Genomic DNA, 23,196 nt, shown 5'->3' with positions numbered 1-23,196 from the left:
TGTGAAGCTCAGCAACTTCCCTTCTACCTCATTTCCACGGAAAGGATACACTTACTATAGTTGCCTCCTCACTTAAACGTGACCCGAGCCCTGCTTTTCTTTTGAGAAAAGCTGTAGCTCTGTAGACGTCCTCTGTGGTAAGAGCCGGTGTGTACACTGCTCCGTGGACGGTGGGTCCTAGGAGATGAGCCCTTACGAAGTCTTCGTCTTTCAGGTAACGCGTGTCAGGACTGTGCGAAGAGGAAGCTAGAAGAGAACGGAACTGAAGTTGCCAAGAAGCGCAGACAGTCAGGTACTGGCCTAGGCCCTTCCTGCGTGGGGACTGCGGCAGGTCTGCCCGACTTGTGGGCGGGTCCCGTCACGGGGCTTTGTTTGCCTGCCTTGGCTCTTGGTGGAAGGCGTGATGCGCACATCATGCCAACTGCCCAGAGGTACCCGCTTCTGGAACTTTCTGTGTAAGTTAACGTGTTATTGAAAAGAAATACACAAAGCACCCAGGTTGTAGGGCGGCCAGTGAGTTTTCTCAGAGTGAATACACCCACGCGATCACATCCGGTTCAAGATACAGAACATTGTTGGGAACCCACCCACGCTTTTCAGTCACTCCCCTTATCCTGACTTACGTCACAGTCTCCAGAGAAAACCACTTTAAATCATTTCTTGTTGCCTCTATGACTGAATGAGACGTATTTAAACCATTTAGTTAGAGTCTCTGTGGACTCGAGGGTGAGCCCTGTCACTGTCCCCTCCCTGCTCCTCCCTGGTTTGGACAGTGTAGTCTTCCTAGTTCTTTAACCAGGGTACTGATTTCCCATTACTCTGACTTCCAGGGCGAAGGTTGGGCCGTGATAGGCCCCTGCCCACCTCCCTCCCCTTCCTCATCTTACGTCCTTAGGCCTGCCATCTTGCCACCGTCCATGTTGATCTCCATGGTTACTGGACTGAAAGGAAATTAGCCTCAGTGTGTCTATAGGTTGACTGTAAAAGTGGGAGAACAAAACCATTTATTTGATTAAAACAATGTAAATATCTTTCCTGGTTACCGTACTGTGTGTCGTGTTCATGGGCCCAGGGTCCCGGTTTCTGGGCCAGTTTCAGGTCATGTTCTCACTGTCAAGGTCAAATGTGCTCTTTTCCTCACATTCCGCTAGTTATGCTCCCCTTTTGATTGTTGCATATAGGTGTTACTTGTGCTTTTTATGTTTTGAGGAGTTTCTAGAGTCTTCTTTGCCTGTTGTCCAAAACATAGTTTCACAGTATTTTCACTGTGCATTCTCTCCGTCACACTGCCCCTCCTTTCCCGAGACATCGTCTGCTGTTCTGCTGCCTGCCTGTCACCCTGGGACGGGATGCCCCTTCCTTGCTCTCCTACATTACTGCCAGGTCTCCCTTCTTCCCCCAGCCCACCCCCACAACCATTCTGCCGGGCCGTCCTCAGGTCGCTCCCCCAGTCCAGCTCCCCAGGGACTGGCATGTCTGCAGGTGTCTGCAGGGTCCTCATACTCCGCGGTGGTGATTCCTCCCAGAACTCCACTGGGTTCAACATTCAGGTTTCCTGTCGAAGAGGGTCTAATGTCAACCCCGAGCTCAGCGGTTTGTGGGTGACCCATTGCTTTCCTTTCTGGAAGCTTTTAGGGTCTTCCTTTTCCTTGATGTTTAGAAATCTCATGAGGATGTATTTAGGTGGATTCTTTTTATATACGTTGCTCTATTTTTCTTTTCCATCACTCCAGTTCTGGAATAATCTATGTTTTCCTCATTTATACCTTTCTGTCTTTGCTGTTCCCTCTTCCTTGAATTCACAGCAGTTGGGATCTCCTGATTGATTTCTAGTCTCTACTGTTTTCTCTGATGTCTTAATTTTCATTTTGTCTTCATTTTTTCAAAAAGTTTCTGGGAGATTCCCACAATGATATTCAAGCTTTTGGGTGAAGTGCTTATTTTGACAGTGTCAACATTAATTTCTAGGAGCTCCTGTTTTCTGAGTTATTCTTTCTCACGGCATCAGTTATTTTATGACTATGATGTGTTTTCACATCCTGGAGAAACCAGAGGCCTTTCTGGGTACCTGACTCCATTCCTGAAAAGCCTGGTTTGGAGGATTTTCAGATAGCAGTCTCCTTTTTGTTACTTTATAAGAAAAGCTCAGTAAAAAACACTTATCTAAGAATCCACCAAGAATTTCAGAGCTCGGAAGCCTTTAACATGACAGTTCCCTACTTATTTAGCATTTAAATTCCCCAGTAGGTATGTTTGAGCAGAACTGATACATTTCCCTTCTACACCACAAGGAACATGTACTGAATGCAAATAACCTTGATCAAATAAAATAAACAAGGCAATTTACACAACAGCTGCTTGCAGTGTGAGTGGTGGCCTGAGTTAGGACTGGTGGCAGGAGGCAACAGAGGAGGCTGTGGCCTTGTGCTTCCCTGTAGGGACCGTGTGCTGGGAGCCTCTTGGGAGGACGGCTCAGCTCCGAGGGCCGCGGACTCCGCATCGTCTCCCCCAGATGCTGCACAACTTCAGTGCACGTCAGTAGAGGGAGGTTTCCACGGTGATAGATAGCGTTTTGGATAAAACTCTTTGAGGAGCAGATATGTGGATTGTGAATTCAGCCAGTAGGGACATGTGTAACTAAATAGAAACGAAAGCAGACTGGTGTTCTTGGAGTGGTTTCCTCAGGCCACTAGCGTCTTCCCTGCCTTGTTTTCCTCACATCGGGGGTCTGGGGCCCCTCGGTGCCTGAGATGCCTAGAAAGGCAGGCCCGGGGGACTTCTCGGTGCCGCAGCGGCTGTGAATAGGGAGCTTTGTCCCCCGCTGGTGGCAGGGCTCACTGCCCATGGACTTGCTGTGGCGCAGTGGGCAAGCCGGCCCGGGGCTCCCCGGGGTTCCCTTCGATGCCAGCGCCCAGCCAGCGCGCTTCTCCCCAGGCAGGCAAAGCCCTCTGGTCTGTTTCTCACAGAAAGCTTGTCCGTCCTGCCTGCGGGCGAGACCAGGGTTCATCTTGGTGCTGCCGCCTGCCGGCCCTGCCCACTGGAGCTGGGCACCGTGGCGGGCTCCCCTGTGCACGCACCCCGACCATCATCCTCGGCGCGTCAGCAGGCTCCTGTTACATGTGCTGGAACTGCCCCTCCCACTCCACTAAGAGGGGGGAGAGCACCCACATCTATGGGCTGAGATTTCCACAGATCTTCGCAGACCTAGTGTCATAACTGACCTGTCCCCGGATGGTATTTAGGACTCACAAAACCATTTCTGGACCGTGGCTACTAGTTCCATTATGGAGGCCTTTTCAGAGCCATTATGCGCAAGGAGCTATAAAAGATTCTGAAATAGGAATCCTGTCGCAGAGACTCCCTCAAGCTAAACCTTAACATTTTGGCATTCTCTTCTTTTTGTTTGAACAGAGGATGCTGGAGGGTCTTGAAATCTTTAAAACCAGCCTTCTGTAACCAGTGCCGCACCCCAACGATGAGGAGTGTTCAGAGAACCCACTCAGACCTCTCACCTGTAAACCGCCGTGTACCCCAAAAGAGCCATGTGGGGTGTGGCCCTCAGGCTGGGGGAGAGTCCACTGTGTGACTTTCACCGCTCGGGAGTGAAGCGCACACACTGCAGGTAGCCTTCGTGAGCACTGGTGACAACTACCTCAGGGACCAAATCGGCGGCGGGGACACCCGGTGTCCCGGCTCCCATGTGACACGCCCTCTGCCAGGGTGGTTTTTCCTAACAAAAGGGGGAGAGTGAAGACTGTCCAAGCAACAGTAGTTGCCAAAGAGAAAATAAGAAATAAGACTCCTAAATTTGTAATTTTTACGTGGAAATATATTACTATAGAAAACCTTTTCAAGTATGTTTGTTACGTTGGTAAATAGTAAAGGAAGCGTGGAACGCGAGGCGCTGACTGCTCGTGAGCGGTCCATGTTTCAGAAGAATGGCCGGATCCCAGGGCGCCTATGGAATCACACTTGGTACCTGCGGCTCCAGAGAATGGCAGGTGTAGCAGGGGAAGTCATGAGGAACCAGGGGCCTTTTCAGAACTGCCGTTCCTGGTGTGCAAGTCCATCTCGGGGCTGGTGGCTGACAAATGACCGGTGGGCACAGACCAGTTTCTAAGCTTTAGTTAGGAGTGGAAGTTCCAAGCTTCTCGAGGCTGTTGGAGGCTGTTGGAGGCGCAGGTCCACCCTCGGCCCTTCTCCCTGGCCTGTGACGGGACCTGCAGTGAGGCAGGTAGACCTTGGGAGGGCGGCGCCTGTCACGCTTTCTGGGGTACGCTCGGCGGTGCGGGGCTTGCTGTGATACGGCAGAGGCTCTGCCCCGTTTCCGTTTCGGAGGTTGCCTCCTTTTACATGACCTTCCTTGCCAAGCAATAGGACACTCACCACTGAGGGCACTGGCGCTCCCACAAGGACAGAGTTCAGAACAGGAGGCAGGTTGGGGCGTGTGGGAGAGGGATAAGCCGGGGGCCTGCTCAAGACCTTTTTCTTTCTGCAGCATGGGGAACAAATCTTCTGGTACTCTGGTCATCAATAAAATTTTAACTTCAGTTCTGTGTGCTCAGCTTTTCTTCAGTTAATGACAAGGCGCGATGTCATTTACTTAGTGACACTTTAGAGTTGCTCCTCAGTTGTGAAGTCAAGTAAGTGATTGCTTGAATGTTTAGTTTTGAAAAAGCAAATTATAAGTTGTATTTTTAAGACACATTTAAAAAGTGCCCTCAGGGATGGATATGTGAATCCGAAAGTTGGCCCGAGGCGTGGAAAATGATACAGAACAGGATGCAGAACTGGAAAGCTCCCGACAAGCCCAGGGTCAGACTCCCGGAAGGAGGCCTCCTTTCTATAGGGAAGGAATCTAGTCCGTTCTGGAATGTTTGTTTTCAAATGCACATTTACTCCAGCTTGACTAATTAGAAATGATTTGAGCATGCCTCCTCTGCTAATGTGTGGCTTTGTGAGAAACACCAGGTGTGTGGGGGGGCGGGGACAAAGCCTGCTGTTATTGCCTCAGCTAGTGTTTCTTACATTTTTAAGTGGTTACATTTTAAATAATTAGGCAGGCGGCTACATACTAGCTTCCTGGCTGCCTCACCTTTAGAGAAGTTGCCGACCTGTCCTGTCGTTGGTGCCGCAGGAAAGTGGACTGCACCCCGTGGAGCAGAGCTGTGGAATGTGCCACGTGCACACGCCAGCCCTGCCCGGCCGAGGACACCCCCTTCCACCACTTGCCCACTTCATCACCCCCAACGCCCACTTCACAAGCGACCTCAGTGCTTTTGAGAGAACTGCGCCATACTTACTGTGGTATTTGGGCATTTCTGAACCATTTAATGTGTGTAAACCAGCTATTATTTGATTAGGTTCCTGTGTGTTTTGGGGGTGCAGTGCCCTGGTCCTGAGGCTTTCACTGGGACTTGGCACAGCACGGCGGTTTCAGGAATGAGTATATCGCCTTAAACTGACTGCGCTGAAGGCTCATAGTCTGGGTCCCAGGCTATGAGGAAACAGCCCAGGTAGATGAGGGTCCACACTGAGCTCAGGTGGCACCGCGGGGACACTTCAGTGTCAAGTTGATGTCTGTCAAGGCAGAGGATGTCAGTAATTGAAACGGTATGGCCGGTACTAAAGAAGGACTGAAGGACAAATAGTGGCTTGTGCTACGTACAGTTCATGGCGTGCGCAGGTGAGGCGGGCGCAGGCCATGTGACTTGACCTGTTTTGTGGGCACAGCGTGCAGCTCAGAAGCGAGTCCGTTACTCGGAGGCCACTCCTTGGCTAGCACTTGGGCCATAAACAAGACGACCAGCACCTCAGCTGTTCTATGCCGTTTTGAAACGGAGACGCAGTACTGTTGAAAATTCTGCAACTTTTTCCCCACCTATAACAATGGATTTAAGTGGAGAAGTCAGTTGTTACCTGGGAAAGCCTGTGTTCTCCAGTATTTCCTTAACAGAAATTTAGGAAAATTTAGATTGCATTGAAACAGATAATTCAATTTCACCTAAAATTTTTATTTTGTTTATATAATTGTAGATTGGAGACATTTGAAATTAGAATATTTATTTTTTATTGATATTTTAATATTCACATCAGTGCCTGTGAAATAAATTCTCATAAAACCCAGGTGCAACACCCTCTAACTAGTACCCTTAGAAACCAAGAGGTATCCCTTAAAGATTAAACGGACAAGGTGAGACCAGCATGATGATGATGTAGAATTTAAATGTTTTTCTCACTGGCTTTCAAAATGGAAGTTAAAACTGTGGCACAAAATTGTACCTTTGGTTTCTTTTTAAAAGTCATTCAAAGCTAACTCACAGAAACTACCTATGGGGATGGGGCCTGAACACTAACGGAACTGAGCTGCCGCATCTTTGGCGGGTAATAAGCTTTCTCTGACGTGGCAGCAGGCTGTCTTGCTCGCTCCAGGAGTAGGTTACTCAGGGCTGTTTGAACATCAGCGTGAGAACTAAACAATGACGACCCTGACTGCCCTGTTTGCCCTGGGCTGGCAGCTGCTCCAGGGCACACTAGGTCCCTACAGGACTCTCCCGCTGTCTCCTGCTGCTTTCTCGGCCATCAGTGTCTGGATACTGAGAAAGGTCGAGGGTCAACACCCGGCTGAACATGCAGTCGTCTTGCTGGAATGAGCAAACGGTGTTAGTAAATGTAAAGTGATTTGCATTTAAAAAGCAAACTCCTCATAGCCACCAAAGAAGCATTTACATCAGCTCTCTTTTTTGTATATCTGGGAAAAGGCACTAGAATATGCCACCCCAATATGGCTCTTTGGCACATGGACTGTTTTGAGCGATTGAGAACCTTAGATGCAGGAAAAGGAACAGACTGGGCCTAAGCTTTCCTTCATAAACGTAAAGGGCATTTACGTTTATGTGGAAGATGACACCCTCCGTGCTCTTACAGGTTCGCAAAGGAGAAGGCACCTACTTGAGTCTGCAGAGCAAACCTGACTGAACACACCTTGTTTCCCATACTTTTCCCAGTCACCTGCCCGCCGTTACTTGCTCCCCCACCTCCCGGAAGCCCCTAGCCCGTCCCTTTCCCTCGCTTCAGCCTAAGGTGGTAGAGCACTGCCCGCGTGGGTTACTCCTGCTGCTATGCCCTGTGCACCTGCTCCAGGCACGTGTTGGTGACTCCTGTTTGTTTTCTCTCCTAACCCGTCTGCCAGGCAGACTGACAGGCTCCAGCCAGAGATCTAAGATGTGCAGAGAAAAAGGACTTTTTCCCCACCCCTTCCAATGAGAATTTTATTTCTCATATTTACAGTGGTCCCCTAACATTTTGTAAGCACAGCAAGAGAAATCCATTTTTATCTTAGCTTGAAAGAAAACTCAGGAAGTAAAACCGAACTGTTCCCAAACTGAATGATTAGAATTAGCTGCTCTACTCCATTAGCTCAGGTAAGCACTTTGAACCACCTAAGAAAGGTGTGTTCAAAGTCTGAAAGTTACTATACAACTTGGAACTTCTGATCAATTTTTTTGTTTTCTTCTGGTACTTTTGAAAGATAAATGGTTCCTTGTTAGTTCTACCACAATGCATTTGTTTTTGTCTAAAACATTCAAATATTACAGAAACTGAAATACAATGTTACCAGTTTACTCTGTTAGCTGTACTAACTGTACTAGTAGTTAATATGTACTACTATTTTACAAACAAAACTATCACATTCTACAATTTTTTATTTGCTTTTTCACTTAAAATATTCTAAATCTCTGTGAACTGCCATAGAAAAACATCTGAGTAGTTCCTTTTAAATCTTATTTTAAAAAATCATTCAAACCTATATTTAGCAACTGCATCAAACAGTGTCTGCAGACTCCACGAGGGCCTGAGGGTGTTGCCGGGGCCCCCTCCCCCTTTACCTCTGGGTAGATGCCTATCAGGGCATCGGCCTTGGAATACAGCTCCTCTTTTAGGGAGATGATTATCATCTGAGTCTGTTCCTGCGTCTGCTCTCTGATGTAACTTGATACCTGGGAGGAAGAAACACACGTTTCACCTACGAGGAAAGGCCTTGTTTCTGGGCTCTGGGGACCGTGATTCTGCATGTTTTAGTCTGCCCTTCTTAGGTGACAAGGCACTTGCCTTCCTGGTAATTCAGTAAATCTACCACAACCGCAGAAATGGAAATAGCTCAGCTTTTAAAATAAGAGGTTAGTAAAAAAACATAAGCCTCATTAAATCTATGATCTGAAACTTCAGAATATTTTTAGGAACGAAGCTCTCTCTACAATATCCTGTAAATACGTGGTTTTTCCAACAAGATAAAACAAAAACGACCACACAGATGTTTTATGAGGGGTGAAGAAGGGCTGCTGTGTAAACCTCCAGCTTCTCATTTTACCAACCCAAAGCCTGCAGATGGGGAAGTACGGCCTGATGTACGTACTCATAATCCGTAACCCATCATTTGGTGAAAGGTGAACTCAGTGGTTCCTTCGGGAAGGTCAGTTCTAAGGAATGAGAGTGAGAACAAGATAGACTGGACAGAGATGGGTCCTGGTGAACAAACTGTTCGGAATGTGGGCAAGGTGTGGGGAATCATGCTGAAGCCACAGTCTAACAAGACGCCTGCCCACGCCCTGCATTGCGGGCCCTGGGATGGTCTGCCTGTGCGCCGGTCCTGGCTGCACCCAGGTACTCAGGACACAGCTGTGGCAGCAAGAGCGGCAGCTTCAGGTGGGCAGTGAGGCGCCGGCTGAGCTGAATGATGAGGGGGGCACCTGCTGTTGGCTAAGAGGCTGAGCCCACACAGGGACTCCAGCCAGAAGCATCGGTAGCCAGTCACTGATGCAGGCCTGGAGTCGGCGTGTCACAGCAGCAGGAGAAGAGACGCACGCGAGCTGTAAGGCGTGCACTTGGCTTGGAGCACGCCCTCTGGTCAATGCTGGGCGCCACGGCCACCACAGGGTGCGGAAGCTACTTCAGCGGCTCATCCTACACAACTGCTCACTCAGTAAGCAGTGGGGTGCCAGGAACGCAAAGCTCACAGCCAAATGGGACACCGAGAGGTTTAAAGCACAGGATGGGTGGGTGCCCTATGACAAACGGGCCTTAACTGAGACTGAGGACCCCGAGATGCCACTACACAAACATCTCCATTGTGCTAGAAGACACGACATCCTATATGCCACTGAGAAGAGGCCATCCACCGGGACAGACGCCTGCACCCCCAACACACGGAACACAGGCTACAAAGTGCCGAATCAACCCAAGAGGCGCTTTCTCCCACATGAGCCCGGCCTTGAGTCCAGCCAGCTGGTGTAGACTGGCTGGCATTCTAGAGACAAGTCAAGGTGTCCTTTTGTTCCCGTTCTTCTTCCCCCAGTTACCCTCACGTCTGGCAGGTCACAGAATGTGGCTCCTGCCTGACGTCTCAGCGTTCAGGGGGCTGGGGACTGGTTTGTTTTCTGTACTGTTCTTCGGCACACTGTGGCAAGTCCAGAAGCAGTCTCCTAGAGATACAACTTGGGAGTGCTGGGAGGTGACACTCATGCCATTAGAAGGGACCTCAGACTGCAGCCCCTACAAGTCCCCTGAGTCCCCAGCATTTCACGTGAAAGTCAACAGAGTAAGAAATCAGGGAGGTCAGCGTTAGCGACTCCGAACCCGCCGGTGGCACCCAAGAGTGCCTACAGCTCTCGGAGGCAGAACTCTCCACCAAGCTCACACGAGACGAAGGTAAAGCCAGAACGCCGACTCCCTCGTTAACGGAGACATGCCTGACGAGAGCAGCTTCTTCGGAAGCAGCTGTAAGTGCAAAGCCCAGTCAGTCCTGGGAGGTGGACTTGTCTGGAATCAGAACTCAGAGTCTAATCCATCTCCCAAACTGGATTTTCTCTGGCTGTGGGACCAGGACCCGGGGAATCTGCAGTCCCGACCCACCCCTCCCTTGGGCAGTGATGGCCCCCGCAGTGTTTGTGGCTAATCCCATGTCAAAAATTCCCAGTCAAGACGTGTGGCCCGCCAGCCTCAGGTGGCTTTGGATGTCTAGGCACCGATCTGGAGGGCTGACTGTAAAGCGAACTCTCAAGGGTTCAACCTTCCATAGTTCCTGCATTGTCTCAAATACTGAAAACAGGTTTGCACACAAGTACAGGAACTGGATAAACTTGAATAAATGGAAAGAGGGGGCAGGATGCAGAATTCTGAACTTCATTCCTTTGGAATTTTATTTAGAGATGTTATTTTTGGACTTTATTAAACAACTAATTTGGTCCTGTCTGCTACGGGGCCTGCATTCAGTGACCCCGACATCCCCATATCTATCAGATGAGAGAAGCCAGTTCTAGGAGCAACGCTCTGGACCCAGTACAGTGATCCTCCCTTGACTCTATGGATTGATTCCCCACAAACTCCGAGGGGCCCCTAAACCTTGAATGAAAATGACCCTGAATCATCTTGTTTTTAGACATTTCACTTAGATTTGATTTTTAATCGACAGTTATGAAGTGAACTGATTTTGTCCAGGGTAAGCTGCCTTCTGACCAGAACATGAGCCCTGCATTGTAGACACTCCTGGAAATGAAAGCGGAGAGAAACTTACTTTGCCAATGTTTGTGTTGTCCAGGGCCGCATCCACTTCATCTAAAACGAAGAATGGAGCCGGCCGAAAACTAGAGGGAACACGACAAGTAAGTGACAACTTTCTGTCCATTTTACAAGATGGAGGAGAGGGATGACAGTATTCAGGATGAATCCACACATCCTTTTGGACACTTGTCTAGGTCACCAGTAGGCTCCGTGTTGCTAAGCCCAGTGCTTACGGCTCAGTGCCAATGCATCCACAGGAGCTCTGCAGGCGGGACCTGGGGCGCCCCCACCTGCTCCCAGGTATTAAGGATGCCGGTGGACTCCCCCTGCCTTACGCACTGCTCCCTCCCAGTCCTATCTGCCAACTCCTAACTATTTAACACTGCAGTGCCCGGCAGGAGGGGGGCACTCCTCTATCTGACGAGCCCCCTTGTTGAGTTCATCTGGTCTTAAATACCACCACGTGTGGATGGCTCCCACACTTCCAGTGATAGTTCTGATTTCTCTCCTGAACTCTTGCCTCACACATCCAACAGCTTACTCAACAATTCACATCACGGGTGTCTAATAAATAGCTCAAACTCATCCAAAATCAAACTCCTCACCTACCCCTGCAAACCTACCCCCTCCCACGGTCTCCACCCCAGTTAACCGCAGCTCATCACTCTAGCTGGTTAGGCCAAGTCATCCGACTCCTTCCTCACACCCCACGCTTGTCTGCTCAACCCTCTGCCCTCACCCTGGCCCAGCCCGTCACTATCTTTCACCTTGATGGCTACAGTAGTTTCCTAACCCCAGCCTGCTACTGTTGCACACCATCCATTCTCTGCAGGTGCCAGGCGCACTCTGGCCTCAGGGCCTTTGCACCTGCCAGTCTTCACTAACACTCTTCCCTTAGCTTCCACATCGCTGCTCCCTGAATCCCTTCCTATCTCTGCTCCATGTTCCCTTCTCAGTGAGGCCTCCCAATGGCTCGTTAATGCAGCCAACCCTCCCCTGCTACTATCTCCATTCCCACTTCCATTTTCTTCTCTACAGCATTTGCTATTTCTCATAATCTCCACGTTGGAGACTTTGTTTGCTAATATACCTTATTTATCATCTGTCTTCCCCACCTAGAATGAACTATTGGGGGCAGGGATTTTTGGATCACTGCTCTCTCTCCAATGCCTACAATAGCACTCGACACACAGTAAATATTTAGTGAATATCCACCGAATAAGTAAATGGAGGGGCTGACACTTAGAAATAGTCTTCTTCTGGTAAGATTTACTCAACACAGGCTCATGTTGAGATCCATGCTCCTGCTTTTCCCCAAATCTCTCTGCATTAAGGGGACTTTCTTTTTCTTTTCTGTAATGACACATTCCTTTTCCTTCTTGAGACTAGTAAGAATCAGCTGTACAACTTGTATGTCAATCTTCCTGATCATGAAAATAGAGGCAGAATCCTCCACAGCATAGGTCTTCATCTCTGCGCTGAATGTGAACGTTAACTGCCTTAACTTTAGCTAACTTTTTCTTCATTTATTTTACAAACAGTGTCACCATTATCAGTAGAAATGAGGAGGTTAAACATTTTTTTCAGAATAAATGCTTAACATTCTTTACTAAATAGCAGATCTCTGAATATGGACTAGGAAAATAATATACAAGGTGGGGTATTTTTGTTTTATTTGGGTTGGTTGTTATTGTTTTTTGGCAATTCTGATGTCACGTCTTGCCCTTCCAAATATTTACTTTTCTTTTTTCTTTTCTCTAAAGCTGAAATATTAGTAGGTCCTGATAATAACAGAAATTGAATAAAAATCTGTTGAAGACTGAATTCTCTCTTAGATTTGCTGTCTCAGTTGTTACAGACATAAACATAGACTGAACTGTCTGGCTAAAGAAAACTGTTCTGTATCACATACTAATGCTAAATGCAGCTAAAGACGGGTGACTGACAGAACTCCGCAGGCGGCTCCCTGGGCTCTGCCCTGATGCTCAGCCCAGAGCCCCATGACCTACCTGTGCACTGCGAAGAGCAGAGCCAGTGCTGCCACACACTTTTCTCCCCCTGACAAGTTGTCCATCGGCATGAACCGTTTGCCTGGGGCCACACAGTTGTAGCTAATTCCCTCCAAGTAAGGCTCTTCTGGGTTCTCTGCGCTAAGAAATGCCTGAAACACGTGTTATTTATTTAGCAATATCAAAAAAGCAATTAGTGAATTTCAACTTGGATTTGCAAGAGTTTAACTGCAAACTATTCTATTGGTTAGGTTGTCCTCCATTTTTATGGGAAAATACCAATGCCTGTAAAGAATGTATTTAGCTCCACATGTAATCACGACAACAGGGTTGTCTGGGTGGGGTGGAGAGGAAAACACTGTAACATCCATACAGGATCAGGCCTTCCCACCAGACTGCCACTCAAGCCTCAGCAGTACCGTGTTTCCCTGAAAATAAGACCTAGCCCAGGGGTATCAAAACTGCGGCCCGCGGGCCAACTGCTGTCTGTAATCCATTGTTAATTGGCCCGCAGCAACTTCCAAAAATATATTTAGTTTACTTAAATAAACCAGGTGAGACAATACGTACTTCACCTCGAGTGAGCGGCCCGGATGTTTGTGTATTTTACCACATACAGCCCTTGGTAAAAAATGTTGAAAAAAGTTTTGACACCCCTGAGTCCTAGCCGGACAATCAGCTCTAGTGCGTCTTTCAGAGCAAAAATTAATATAAGACCTGGTCTTATTTTACTGTAAGGCCCAGTCTTTATAATATAATATGATATATGATATGATATGATATATGATATAAGACCAGGTCTTATATTTTTGCTCTAAAAGACGGGTTAGAGCTGATTGTCTGGCTAGGTCTTATTTTTGGGGAAACGCGGTACATGCTGCAGTCTTAAAAGTTAGTCTTCATTCAATTATCATTGGTCCATTTGTAAACCAATGTCATCGGTCCATTGGTTACTGAAACCTGTTATGGGCCATGTCCTTAGATACAGTGATGTGTCCTGCCCTCAAGGAGTTAATGAGTCTTTCTCAGTCTTACTTTACTGAAAACACATTGTTTTTGGTTGAAATCCTAAATGTCTGCTGTGGGATCACTGTCAGTAACCAAAGAACACCATGGACAGAGCAAAAGCAGGTATCAGACCTGATCCACATCTTAATCCCACACTGTTCCCCAGGACGTGCTATGGATACTGCCGATGGGCTGCGGTGTGTACAGAGACCACATGCAGAGGGCACAGCTGGGGGTGAATCCTGCCTTTAGTTCTTTCCCTCTCCTTTGTTACTTAGGTCAGCTCCCCAGGCCCCAGACCAACCATTTCCCAAGATCCTCTACTTTACCTTACCTTCACCCCACTGGCAGGTCTACAAAATCAAATTAGTACCAGACAACAGAACTTCAGAACTAAAAAGAACTTGGACACCCAATGATATGACCCACTCGTTTCTCAGATGAAGAAACAGGGCCAGAGAGACGTGGACTGGTCCAGCCTGGCCGGGGGCGTGAGTGGGCCTCAGACCAGATCACGATGATAATCAAGCTCATGGGCTGACTCCGCCCCATCAGTGAGTCACTCAAATGATGTCGTGGGCATTTATTTCCCACCAGGAAAAACGCCGCCAATAATGCAAAGTTCCCACTAATATTTGGGGGTGAACGATACATACTTGGGCACTGTTGTTTCTGCAGAGCTTCTTGTAGATTTGATCAATTGAGACTGAGATGTGCTCAAAACACTGGCTGAAAAGATCATATCTCCTCTTTTTCACCTGTTCAAACTCTTGCCTACAAATTCTGGCTTCCTTTCTGCTGGCCTCAAAAGCTAAGAGAGAATCAATGTACTTTATTTTAGAAACCACTGAAGGGCTTCTCTTATTTCAACTTTAAAGCATAAAATATTTTTAAACTTGCATTTTGAGTTTGGTTGTCTTGAGTAAAATCTACATTTAAAATACCTTAATTAGTATTAATTCCATGAACAGTTGTTGAGTCATTTTTCTGGTAGGGCTAATTTTTAAATAATGATGACAAGTTCTAATAGAGTATCTAACTCTATTAGATACTATTAGGCTGATATGAAAAAATATAATGTGTTCTAAAATAACCAATAAATCTGTTTTTAAATTAAAGCAGAACACTTTTCAAAAAGGAAGCAATCAGTGATTCAGTATGGAAAGTACACAGTAGTATAAGACAACAAAGAAAAACATATAATAAAAACAAAGGCACGATCCAGGGGGGCTGCTGAGTCGTACAGAAATGGAAACCCAAGCGCCCAAATGTGCCCCTGCTAACAAGTGAGCTCAGTCTCACCATCGGTCAACTCCTGAAACTTGTCTCGGACGGTCTGCAGGTTCTCCAGGGCTCTCAGGTTGGGGGCCGCGGTCTTCAGCAGGACTTCTTCTTGGGACGCCACTTGTTGCAGAAGGAGTCTAAGGTGGGCCTCGATTTCTTTATCGGACTGTAGAGCCTGTCATTGGACAGGACGGCAGTGGTGAGCATGCCTTAGATCAAAGTGCTGAGGGGTCAGGCGCAGGCCCTGGACCTGCCCCCCACCCCCTCCCTCACAGCCCCCTCGGAGTCTGGGGCAGTTGGTGCTTCCCAGTCGGCTGCGCTCTGTCCTGGCTCTCGTGTTACAGATGCCGCTCTCTTGGGATGCGCATAACCTCCCTGTTTCTTAATCTGGCTAAAAACAATTCATAAATCACCTTTATTCACTCATTCACTAAAAGGTATTGATCCTCTACCATGTATCGGACACTGACGGTTCAGTATGAAACCGTCCTGTCCTTGCCCTTCGGGAGCTCACAGGGACAGCAGACATACACTGAAAACCCTCTAGCAGGCAGGCAGGCAGGGGTGTGACAGGGCAGGGAGGGGACATCCAAGCCTTCAGGAGGGGTGACTGGCACTGCCTCGAGAGAGGAGGGAGGGAGGGCACAGCTGGGGCAGCCATGACCTTCCAGGAGAGTTTTCCTGACCTCCCAGAGGGGCTTAATTAATATACGACAAAGGTGACATTTTGACTCATTGGGAAAAGATTTGAAAAATGTTGAGTAAATTGGTTAACTTAGGTACCTTTTTAAAAAACAGGTTTTTATCTCATACCATACACTAAAATTTCAGATGAATCAAACAGGTAAATGAAAACAAAAGAAAACGATCAACAGGAAGAAAATATTTATAAATATTTACTCAGTAATAAGGGGGAGGACTTTCTAAATACGAAAGCACCAAGTAGACTTCCAATTGCCTAAACATTCCACAAACACAATCAAAGAGCCTAACAAATCTAACAACTACACTGAGAACATATGAAATGAAAAGATGTGGGGTGTCCTGCTACTTGGCATCCATTCCATTTCTTCCTTTCTAACAGCCCATGTTTGGCCATGGGTCCCGTGGGGGGGGGGGGGGCGCGGCCTGCTTGGTCTAAGACTAAGTCTCCCCCACCCAACAGTGATTGGTCAGGAATGAACATGTGACCCGATTCAGGCCACTGAGATGAGGAGACAATTGCTGGAACCTTGTAGGAAAAGCCTTCCTCAGTCTTAAGAACAGCGCCACTACCAAAGGCCTCTATCTTCTCTGAAGGCTGTGGTTGTGTGGCTGGAAAGCCGACAATGGCTCCAGTCATTTTCCCTCCAGGGAGCAGGAGCCTCAGGACAAAGCCCCAGCACACAGAGCGCATGCCTAGAGCCAGCCGGAGCTCGGAACTAAAGAGGCCATGACCCTGGATTCTAGGTCGTTGCTCTGCAGCTGTGCAGGACTGTTGGCTCCTAGGGGACCACACTGGGACAATGACAGGGCACATGCAGGATGCTGGAGTATGTTGGCTACTTTTGTCTATTGCAGGACTTTTCAAAGACTTTACTGTTCATCATGAATCTCCAAGAAGGGGACAGCATTTCAAAAAACTGGCTGAGCATAGAAACTTCTCTGGAGAGACATTTCATGGTACTAGTGTTCTGCAAAACACACAGTGAGAAATGCTGATATAAACATTAAAAAAGTAACCCATCTATATTATTTCCACAAAAACCATTAGGAAATCTACTTTTCCCCCTGAACTTATCCTGTATGGTCTAAAAATTATTCTGCAGCATTTAAATATTCAATATTACTGTGAGTTAGTAAAAAACAATCGCAATCTTTCAATTACCTTCAAGTCCTCTCTTAGAGAGCTGTAGTCTACCTCAATGGCTTCTTCTTTCTCATATATGTCAACTGTTGCCTGGGTACTTTCTGCTTCAGTTCCCAACTGGAAAACATATGAAACGCTTTCCTCATTATCCGAAATGCGATTTACTCATCCGTCTGCCCCAAGCCCACCAGCTGATTTCCACCTCGCTCAGATTAAAAGTTGACCTGCAAGGCCATGGCAGTCTGGTCCCAGCCATCTGGCCCTGTCACCCCTTTAACTTCATTCTGTGCCAGGCTGCGCTGCACTCACTCTGCTCCAGCCGCACTGGCCTCCTTGAACAGCGCGGGCACATCCAGCCAGGCAGGGCCAGCACTGCCCTCTGCCTGGACAACCTGCCCCTGAATGCCCGTATCACTCTCTCTTTCACGTCCTCAACTTACCGGCGACCTTCTCTCACGCCACCCACGGCCTGGCCATCTGACACTGCAAACCCCCCAGCAACACTCCACTCTCTCTCCTGCTTTAGTTTTTCTTTAGCCTGTGTCACCACCAAACACATGACATTTTATCTGTTTGCCATTGTGTTTGTGTGCCTGTGTCTCCCCCTGTACAGTGTGAAGGGAGGGGTTTCTGGCAGCTGCACGCACTGTGATGTTCTCAGCACTTCATGCAGCCACTGGCAACATGTATTGTAGTTTTAACATGTGCTGCTCTGTGCATGAGGGAAGGACCAGGAAGGAGGCCACAGAAATAAATGACACCTACGCAGCTGTCATGCAGGATGGCTGTCAGTGTAATGCGGATCCCAAACCAAGACTCACAAAGTAAGAGAGAAGAAAATCTTTGTCACTTACTCCTTTCTAGATATTCTCTGACAAACAAACTCAATGAAACAACTTTTGGAATTATGTCTACATGTCATGTAATAGATGTGTATGTTAAGACAGTTCAAATACAAGTGGAACTTGGATACAAAATGTAATCTGAATCCCCCAATCGCTCAATCCCCGTCTCCTGATTCGCTGTCATGTTTTCTATGACACTTCTGAGTCACCTGGGGCCTCACTACTCAGAGCGTGGTCAGCGGCCTGGCAACAGCGGGACGCCCCCGGGAGCCGTGAGAATGGCAGACTTGTGGCAACCAGCGCCTGGGAGGCTTCATGCTCACAGACTGATGTGGGGACTAGTGATCTAGTCTCTCCCACAACAGAAGAATCTTCTGTGAGAACCCTGGCAGGTGCAGGTAACTCACCCTCTGTCTGAACACCTCCAGTGGAAGGGCAATCTCCAGTTGTACCTCACAAGTGTAAGACAGTCAGTCCTATAACAACTGTTGTAAGATGACTAGTTCTACCCGGTGATCCCTGTTCAGCCCTCCCGAGGCCTTTTATACCTTATGCCTTTATCGAGTATCTCGTACGGCATCCTCATCACATGGCCACACGAGATGTGCTGACAAAATCCCAGTCAGGGTCGCACCATCGGAGGCCATCTATCTTTCTAGTAGCAAGTGCTCCTGAGCAGAAAAATTCTGACTCTGTGGCCTCCACACCCAACCCCAGGATCTCCTCAGGACCAGAAAAACCAAGCGTGATCCTTCTGCTGAGACAGGACCGCCTTCCACGGGAGGAGGAGAACCATATCCCCAAGCCTTCTCTTCCCAGCCCGACATGGGCTGGGCCTCTTCCCTCTCCTGGACACTTTACTCTTAAAAAGTATCATGCTTTAAAAGGTGACTGCAATATTCCTGTGTGGCCTGAGCAGCACAAAGTGGAATAAAACGCCCACTTTTTCCTTTTAGATAATAATTCAGTATTAGTCTACCTGCCTTGAAACACCCCTCCAGGAATATGAGTCTTTCAAGCTAATAAAGAAGGAAATAACTTCCCATTCCTGGTGGGCATGTTCAGAATAAGTGAAGGTTCGCCAGCTGACAGAGCTAGGACGACGACATCCATGTAGACGTCAGTCAGGAAGACTGCTGCCGCCTCTCCCCTCATCTAACACACCTTTTCTAAATTCACATCGCCTTTTAAACAGCCAGATGGATGAAAGATGGACGGCCTCTAGTGGTGAGTCCCTGACTGGGATTTCTCGTTCTTTCTGTAGTACACTGAATATTGTTTTTCTGCTCTCACCTACGTCTGCCATTACCAGACATCCCGTTCCCTCTGCACCCGTGAGAATGGACACGTGACCCAGAATGAGCCCGAGTTCTTCCCCAGGATGTTTCTGAGAGAGGTCAGGAAATACTTCTTTTTCCCCTCTGGTCAAAGCTACTGATTTCTCGTCAGTATCTCTCTACAGGTAAGAAACTGTGGTCCATCCCGTGGGCTAAAAGGACCTGGATTAGCAAGAGAGAGGAGAGAATGGCCCGGAATGCCTGGTGCTCTGGAGTGATGATGGTTCGGGCCTTTTCCATCCTAGGAGGAGGAGATGTCTTCTCTGCCCCTAACAGGGCTTCAGAACAAGGGGAAGGACCTGCAGCGCTGGGATGCCACTAAGCAGCACAGGGCATTCCAGTAAGTTCCACACCACCGCACTTATTTTAGAATCGCTTGCTAGAATACCTCCACTTCAAGGATGTCATCCAGTGACCCCACCAAAAGAGTTATTTCAATGTCTTGAACTTTGCAATCAAGCAGCATATTATGCTTCTCCAGCCGTTTCTGTTCCAGAGACGACTGAATGATTACAACTTCTTTTTGCCATTTTTTCACTTCCCTGTAAATACACAGATACGAAAAAGCGATTATACTTTACTTACTAGGTAAAGTTGCATCAAAGAAGAAAAATACGTTATAAACTTACATGAAAAAAATGATTTTTTCCTATGTGTGCTGTAAGATCTAGAGTGATCTCACTGATGCTTGTAATTTAAACTTGAACACTCCTGAGAAGGGAGGTGAATCTGATTAGTTAATCTAAGGGAGAACTGAATATTTAACAATGAGTACTGTTACTTCAGTCAGGCTAACAGCAATACAGTGCTTTCCTACTTTATTTTTAAATTTGTACAGTTTTTCAAGCTGCATTTCTCTCTCAATATAAGTTCTACGTTTTAGGACCTCAAACCAAGAGTCTTAGTAAGAGAAATGTCTAACTAAGTAAGTCATTACACAAAACAGTCCGAAATTTTTTTCCTACCACCACTACTAATATAATGCCTTCTATCTGAAATGAGGGCTTGGGGGTTTTACCAGCTGAAACAATGTAGGATTTTAAAGAGGAACTAGAAACAGAACCAAAAAAATAAAATAAAATACATTTGAAATTATATGGTTTTCAAGAATATGATGACAGAGATGTAGTTCTGTTTAAGCTTAAAAAAAAAAAATCAACAGTAAACAAACTTTCATTGCACCCAAAAATCTAAGACACAAAACGTTCTGACTGTATCTTGAAACACTCAAGGTCTTTGAACAGTGAGGGAAATTGTGACACGCCAAGAGGCTGAGCACAAACAGTACATTTCCTGTGCTCACTTTTGCTCTGCCAATCTTCCAGGAAAGCAGACGTTATGTGGTGCCACGAGCCAGTCGATTCTAAGTGTGACCGTCATCATCAAGGCGAATGCCCGTGCTTATCGTGTGCCAGCTACTGCTCTAAGTACCACAGAAACAGTCACTCACTTAACCCCTCCCACTCTTCTATGAGGCTGGCACTATTACACACCCGTGTCACTACTGAGGAAATGCCGGCATGGTTCTTCAGTAGCAGAGCTGGGACGTGGAGCCATGTAGGCACAGCCCTCACTGCAAAGCCGACAAGAGGGAGACTGGACAACAGGAAGATCCCAGTGTCAGGAGGAGTTCAGGGCAAGGGACCACGTCTACACAGGTCCATGTTGTCACCACCAAAAAGAACTGTTCACTCTAAAGAACCAGCCACCTGTCTTGGTTTTCCTCCCAATTAGAAGGCTCGAAAGGTGTGATGTGGGACCAAAAGCAACAAAGGACACACATTCAAATAAACCTTCCTGTAATCCATGTGAAATTGAGCTAAACATCTGTAAAACTCTGTGTGTGGTCTTTGAAATGGACCGAGTTCTCAATTACCTGTCCACAGCCAAAAGCTTCTTCCGCTCCTCTTCTATCTGAGCTTGCACTTTCTCAGCATTGGCATTCTGAGCGCGAAATGTGTCCTGCAGTTGCTGCCTCTTCGCCATAAGCTCATCCACAACTTGCAGACAATCTTCTTCAGCCTGAGTGGAGAGGATGTGCACTGTAGATTCACCATCTTTTACATTAATAAGGTCAATCACCCATCTTCTCATCAGTGAAGCCAAACCAGCCATTCCAAGACAAACCCGTACCCTGGGAGCTGCCTCAAGCTCTCTCCTGGCCTTTGACTCACGCCCACTGCACTCACCTCGGAAACTGGCCATCTCTGCCTGCCTGTCCTTCACTTTGGATACCTCCACCTGACTTCTGTTCTTGCTACTATGACCTCGTAAGTAGCCCACTAAACAGACACCTTCCAGCCTGGACCTTTTTGACAGCTTTCACCACTTTCTCCCTCCTGAACCTCCGGGGGATGTCACCCCCTCTGGCTCTCTTCATAACTGATACGCGCTCTCCTCCCAGCATTCCATTCTTGCTCCACTGCGCTTCACTGCCTGCCTCTCTGCCCGAGATGCTCAACCTTTCACATATGGTTTCCACCCACCCCCATGAACCGGCCTTGACTTCTCCCGGTCTGTGTACTCTTTAACCACCTGCTGGAAACTGCTGTCTAGATGTCACATAGGCAATCGAAGCTGCACAGGTCCAGAATTTTCTCTCCTTAACCTGCTCTGCCCAAGTCAGCATGAGTCGTCTGTGGCAGCCCCCTACCTCCTCTCCCACTTCAACCTCCAGCAACTCGTGTGGCTGTGTCGATTTTACTTCAAGCCTTTCTCCACCTGCCCCCACCCGCGGCAGTAGCACTTCAGGAGTACAACAAACGTTATTCAATGAACGAAGTCATCACTTCAATGGCGGGGCTTCAGTACCCCCTTAATTACCTTCTTTAGGTTATCAATGTCTTCTGTGCCTTTCTGGACAGTTTCTTTTAATGTGTTGATATTGTTTAGTTTCTTCTTTAATTGACTGCGACTATACTCGAGTTGAATATTAAGCCGAGTTTTTTGTTTCTCAAATTCTAATCTAGTGTAATAAAGTCAAACATTACAACTGGTAAACATAGTCCTTCAATTCTTTCTTTTTTCTGTTTATTATGGAAATTTTCAAACCAATACAAAAGCAGAAGGGCTACTACAATGAATTCCCATAGAGCCACCCCCTAACTTTAACAACTACCAATTCAGGTCAATCTTGTTTTACCCACCACCCCCCTCACTCACCACGCCTTCCCACCACTGGATTATCTGAAGCAAATTTCAGACATCATGTAATTTCATTTGTAAGTATTTTCGTATGTATCTCTGAAAGGGAAGGGACTTTTAATACATAACCATAAGCTATTATAGATAAAAAGGATAACTCCTTAAATATCAAATTGCTGTCATTGCCAAATTTCCTAAGTCTCAGTATTTTTTTCTAAACTGATTTGCTTGAACCAGGATCCATAGATTGCATATGGGTATGTTCCTTACGTCTTTTATAATCTATAGATTCCCCTTTTCCTTTTCATTCACAATTTATGTGTTTATTCTTATGTACTGAGTCAATCTTTCCAAACAGTGCTCCTTCACAAACTCCAACCTGGGCGTTCCTTCCTCATATCCTTCCCACTCTGCCAGCTTCATAATCTCCTCTAAAGTCATCCAGTATAACTGTAGCCCCTCTTTTCCACCCTCTCTCCCTCACATATCCTGCTAACAGAATCATTCGTTCAACATTTTAAGCAGTAACGGTATCAGATATTGTGCTAGGTACCATTAGATACCACTGGTTCAAACACAACAAAACAACAGTAATGATCAAAACAAAGAGAAGTGTCGTTTTACTCACGTCAGCTGAATGACTGAGGCACGTAAAACTACTGTCCTATTTAACAGAGAATTAAGATCATGCCCAGCGCTACCCGCATAGAAGTGGTGGAGCCAGCGTGACACATTCCGCAAGGACAACAGAAGCCCTGCTCTTACCGCTGACCACACTGCCTGTAGGCGCGGTCAAGAACAAACCCCTGAGGGACTCGTTTCTGCTGCGGGAGGCAGACACAGGCTGCGTGTGGGTGAAACACTTCTTCACGTGGCTTCGGGACATCACACTCCTCTGGCTTGCCTCTCCCTCACTCGCTGCTCCTTCAATGGTTCCTTCACATCTCCTCCACTTGTTAACATGGCCTGGGATCCCCTTTCTGTCTACATTCATCCCCTTGGTGATCTTATCCAGTCACATGACTGTACGTATCCTCTGTATGCCAACAATCCCCAAATGGATTCTTCTAGCCCCGTCCTCTCCCACGAACTCCTCACTTCTATAGTCAGCTGCCTACTCTACATCTCTAATTCATGGCAGAGACATCCAAGGAGACATA

At 47.2% G+C, this 23,196-nt stretch overlaps 2 protein-coding genes across 31 annotated transcripts in view; one reads left to right on the top strand and one right to left on the bottom strand.

The window, feature by feature from the left end:
- The window catches only part of SIRAL2 (SIR2 antiphage like 2), a 40,681-nt gene extending 18,789 nt beyond the window's left edge, over window positions 1-21,892 (top strand). For 9 of the 30 annotated variants that reach the window (XM_074326552.2, XM_074326549.2, XM_074326542.2 and 6 more), the window contains 2 exons: window positions 215-292; window positions 831-1,033. In XM_074326552.2, coding sequence (XP_074182653.1) covers window positions 215-292; window positions 831-895 — 143 coding nt within the window. In that variant the 3' untranslated portion in view covers window positions 896-1,033. Of the gene's footprint in view, window positions 1-214; window positions 293-830; window positions 1,034-3,411; window positions 4,551-10,597; window positions 12,385-14,919; window positions 15,004-16,421; window positions 17,954-18,750; window positions 19,233-20,217 lie in introns of those variants that run through there. The other 21 variants (XM_074326551.2, XM_074326550.2, XM_074326556.2 and 18 more) reach the window with 15 other exon arrangements.
- Window positions 6,349-23,196, bottom strand: part of SMC1B (structural maintenance of chromosomes 1B) — a 57,333-nt gene continuing 40,485 nt past the window's right edge. The window contains exons 16-25 of the mRNA XM_019739238.3: window positions 21,716-21,857; window positions 20,769-20,914; window positions 19,281-19,434; window positions 16,729-16,827; window positions 14,880-15,036; window positions 14,234-14,388; window positions 12,570-12,721; window positions 10,574-10,643; window positions 7,890-8,000; window positions 6,349-6,644 (exon numbers count right to left, since the gene is read on the bottom strand). Coding sequence (XP_019594797.3) covers window positions 6,534-6,644; window positions 7,890-8,000; window positions 10,574-10,643; window positions 12,570-12,721; window positions 14,234-14,388; window positions 14,880-15,036; window positions 16,729-16,827; window positions 19,281-19,434; window positions 20,769-20,914; window positions 21,716-21,857 — 1,297 coding nt within the window. The 3' untranslated portion in view covers window positions 6,349-6,533. The remainder of the gene's footprint in view (window positions 6,645-7,889; window positions 8,001-10,573; window positions 10,644-12,569; window positions 12,722-14,233; window positions 14,389-14,879; window positions 15,037-16,728; window positions 16,828-19,280; window positions 19,435-20,768; window positions 20,915-21,715; window positions 21,858-23,196) is intronic.

The sequence above is a fragment of the Rhinolophus sinicus genome, chromosome 1 (genome assembly GCF_057876585.1).
Source record: "Rhinolophus sinicus isolate RSI-liver-muscle chromosome 1, RSI-T2T, whole genome shotgun sequence".
In the NCBI taxonomy this organism is placed as follows: domain Eukaryota; kingdom Metazoa; phylum Chordata; class Mammalia; order Chiroptera; family Rhinolophidae; genus Rhinolophus; species Rhinolophus sinicus.
This window is presented reverse-complemented; position numbering and strand designations above follow the sequence as displayed.